This window comes from Fukomys damarensis, unplaced genomic scaffold (genome assembly GCF_012274545.1).
Source record: "Fukomys damarensis isolate Sample0158 unplaced genomic scaffold, DMR_v1.0_HiC HiC_scaffold_36, whole genome shotgun sequence".
Lineage (NCBI taxonomy): Eukaryota > Metazoa > Chordata > Mammalia > Rodentia > Bathyergidae > Fukomys > Fukomys damarensis.
Genome location: NW_022900948.1, coordinates 12,724,201 through 12,725,276, shown reverse-complemented (window position 1 = coordinate 12,725,276; position 1,076 = coordinate 12,724,201). Strand labels below are relative to the sequence as shown.

The window sequence follows — 1,076 nt, the reverse complement described above, 5'->3', positions numbered from 1 at the left end:
TTTTTTTTTTTTTTTTTTTGCTCTGCTCTTGTTTACAGATTCCCTTCAGGAAATCAGGGTGGCGCTGGCCCCAGTCAGGGTAGTGGAGGTGGCACAGGTGGCAGTGTGTACACAGAAGACAATGATGATGACCTGTATGGCTAAGTGATGTGACCAGCATGCAGCAAGCTGGCCTGGCTGGACCTTGTTCCTGGGGTGAGGGCGCTTGCCCAGGAGGGACCAGGTGTGCGCCCACAGCCTGCTTCATTCCTCAGTCTGAACAGTTCAGCTACCAGTCAGACTTTGGACGGGGGTTTCTGTTGCAAAATATACAAAAGTGATAAAATAAAAATAATTTTCATTTGGGAGGCAGAGAGTGAATTACCAGGGAATTGGGCCTAGGGCCTGTGCCATTTCTGTTGTAGTTTGGGCCAGTGTAGGGAGCCTGTGTGGGGTGTGAACCAAGGCACCACCACCACCCCTTGAAGTAAAGCATCTGCACTTCACTCCATGCTGCCTGAGCCCTCTCTTCACCTAGCCAGCCTGGTTAGGTGGATGAGGGGCCATAGTTGCTGGGTGTTCATATAGAGAGTAGGTTGATTTTATTTTACATGCTTTGGAGTTGTTGGAGAACTAATCACAAGCAATTTCTAAACCAAAAAAATGACATGTTGTAAAAGGACAATAAACGTTGGGTCAAAATGGAGCCTGAGGCCTGGCCCCTATGCCTGCTTCTTTTTCTGGGAAGGGCCTTGGGCAGCCAAGGCACAATTACAAATGTAAACTCCTGGAAGATTGCACCCTGTTCCGCTACTGCTTAACAGTGGTAGATATCTCAAGCTGCCTCACCATGTCTGTGGCATCACTGGGTAGGACTGCAGTGATGGAGCTGCTTATGTGGATAAAATGGTAACCCACCCTTCACCTGTATTTGATGTTAAGGATAGTGGCAGGTCTGCAGAACTCTTACTCTGACCAAGGATGAGATTGGGATCCCCTTTAAAAATCTTAAAGGTAGTATTTTGTTTGCAGGTGGGTTTTTTGTTTGTTTGTTTTTTGGTACTGGGTATCAAACCTTGCATTTGCAAGGCAGGCGG

The 1,076-nt window shown here is 47.4% G+C and overlaps 1 protein-coding gene across 1 annotated transcript in view; it reads left to right on the top strand.

The window, feature by feature from the left end:
* Positions 1 to 345, top strand: part of Vcp (valosin containing protein) — a 15,963-nt gene extending 15,618 nt beyond the window's left edge. Inside the window, exon 17 of the mRNA XM_033759074.1 lies at positions 39 to 345. Within this exon, the coding sequence (XP_033614965.1) occupies positions 39 to 144 (106 nt within the window). The 3' untranslated portion in view covers positions 145 to 345. The remainder of the gene's footprint in view (positions 1 to 38) is intronic.
* Positions 346 to 1,076: the final 731 nt, after the last annotated feature.